General features: G+C 35.3%; 1 protein-coding gene across 1 annotated transcript in view; it reads left to right on the forward strand.

Annotated features, from left to right (window-relative positions):
• Positions 1 to 492: 492 nt before the first annotated feature.
• The window catches only part of MYRFL (myelin regulatory factor-like), a gene marked incomplete at its 5' end in the record, with an annotated part of 16,229 nt that continues 14,737 nt past the window's right edge, over positions 493 to 1,984 (forward strand). Inside the window, one exon of the mRNA XM_010153044.1 lies at positions 493 to 640. Within this exon, the coding sequence (XP_010151346.1) occupies positions 493 to 640 (148 nt within the window). The remainder of the gene's footprint in view (positions 641 to 1,984) is intronic.

Raw genomic sequence — 1,984 nt, forward strand, 5'->3', positions numbered from 1 at the left:
AGTCAACCAAATGTAGCGGTGAATGTGCTTGCCGTTGGAAAACCGTGCCTCCTGCTCTGGAACAAAGTACCTGTTACAGAGAGTTGGAGTATATTCAGGTTAAACTTGTAGTAAAAAGAATGGGAAACATATGTAGTTATTTTGCTTAATTGCTTCATACATTGTCACGATCCACAGTAAAATGCTTAGCTTTCCTTCCCTTCCCCCTCCTCTAGAGAATATTACCCATCCTCTTGTAAGGAATAAAAATAGGAAGTGCTTCTTGTGTCATATTTTGTAAATCAGAGAAGCCAAAAAATGTGTTTTCTAGTGCAAGGGAATATAACACAGTCATTTGGAATAACTGCAATGACAATCAGATTTAAGTACATATGCAATATATTTTTGCTATATATGTGTGTATATATATGTAAACGTATTTATAAAAATGTTTATGCAGGATTTTTTGCTAGTCACAAAAGTAATAACTCTACTGTCACTATCTCTCTACAGCAACTGTTAAGGACTGTGCTGCTGAAGTGCAGGAGTATGACAGTGATGGACAGAATGCAGCTTTGGAAAAATGCTGTCAAGCTCTAACATGGCAACCATATCAAACCTCTCAGTGGAACAGCTTATTTAACTCTAATTATGAAAAACTGTAAGCAGTGATGTTTGCATGTGGAAAAGGGGGTTTTCTAACTGCCTTTTTTTTTTTTTTGCTGGTATTGTAGTTTTGTAGGAATAAATGATACTTTTGGTATCCCTTCTTACTGAAAGTAAGACTGGAGAAGGAGGTATAGCAGGCATGGTGGAATGTGAATCTGCAGATGTATCAGAGAAAGGGAACTTTAAACACTGGTTTTCCATTTTATTTATCCAATATCTTAACCTTTTGATTATTTCATTTTCACAATAGAATGCTTTTAGCTGAGGTAGGTTCTTTAGAAAACGTTACCATTAGTTGTGCCCTGTGTTGTATCTGCTGGACACTTTTTTAGCCTTATGCCCCATTAATATTGTAACTGGTGGGACTCAGTTCCAAAGATGATGTCTGAAGGGTCAAATTCTGAATAGAAAGAGGAATTTGAAATGTATTTCTAGTAGGGACCCTTGTGTGGCAGGGATACCCCTCGCTATCTAAAAGTTCTTCAGGATTTACTGTGCTGCTTGCTAAGACTAACCGTCCTTTGTGAAATCAGGTCAAACTATGCATTTGCTCTTAATTACAGTAAATGGTGTACTCTGAAAATGATAAACATGAAATTCATCTATGGGAGTCATTGTTCCAAACAATTCAACTTGCAGAAATGGAAATTTGTACTTTTGCTTCTCAATCTGCTTGCATGTGTAAGCAAGTACTCTGAAATTGCTTTAAGGATATTAGCTAACAAATTTGCTTCGCACCTAAGTCTGAAAAAAAAAAAATATGAAATACACACATTTCCTACATATATAAAAAGGATTACCAGTTGTAGAAAGACACAGAGGTTGTTTTGCTTCTTTAATAATGATGGTTTGAGGAGATGGTAGACAATTAATTATAATTTAAAGTATGAATTAACATATGACTTAGTAGTTTTGAAGTAGTTTTAAAGCAGTTTCCTCTTTATTCCCTGTCCCAGTTAAATAGTGATTGTTTGACGGGGGCCTTTTGTTCATAATTTATAAAAATAAAGTCTGTACTTTCCTTGCAAAGTCTGTACATTTTGATTTTTTCCAAGTAATAATGTGCAAGTGAATGGAGGAGTTCTGAAAAGCCATCTTCAGTAATTGTGTTAATGAGAGGTTCTCAGTAGCATCAGACGAGGTCATCATTATCAAACTTTCATTAGTGAGAAAAGCTAGTGCCCATTTAAGAGAAACTTGCCATGTAGTCCTATTATTTCAGAATTATTCATCACTGAAATCAGAGGACTGGAAGCATTATGGGGATAGTGAGTTCACTGTCTCTTTCTAAAAGATATTTTGATATCTTTCCATGTTTGCTGTGAATCATAAGGAG

This window comes from Eurypyga helias, unplaced genomic scaffold (genome assembly GCF_000690775.1).
Source record: "Eurypyga helias isolate BGI_N326 unplaced genomic scaffold, ASM69077v1 scaffold7776, whole genome shotgun sequence".
Lineage (NCBI taxonomy): Eukaryota > Metazoa > Chordata > Aves > Eurypygiformes > Eurypygidae > Eurypyga > Eurypyga helias.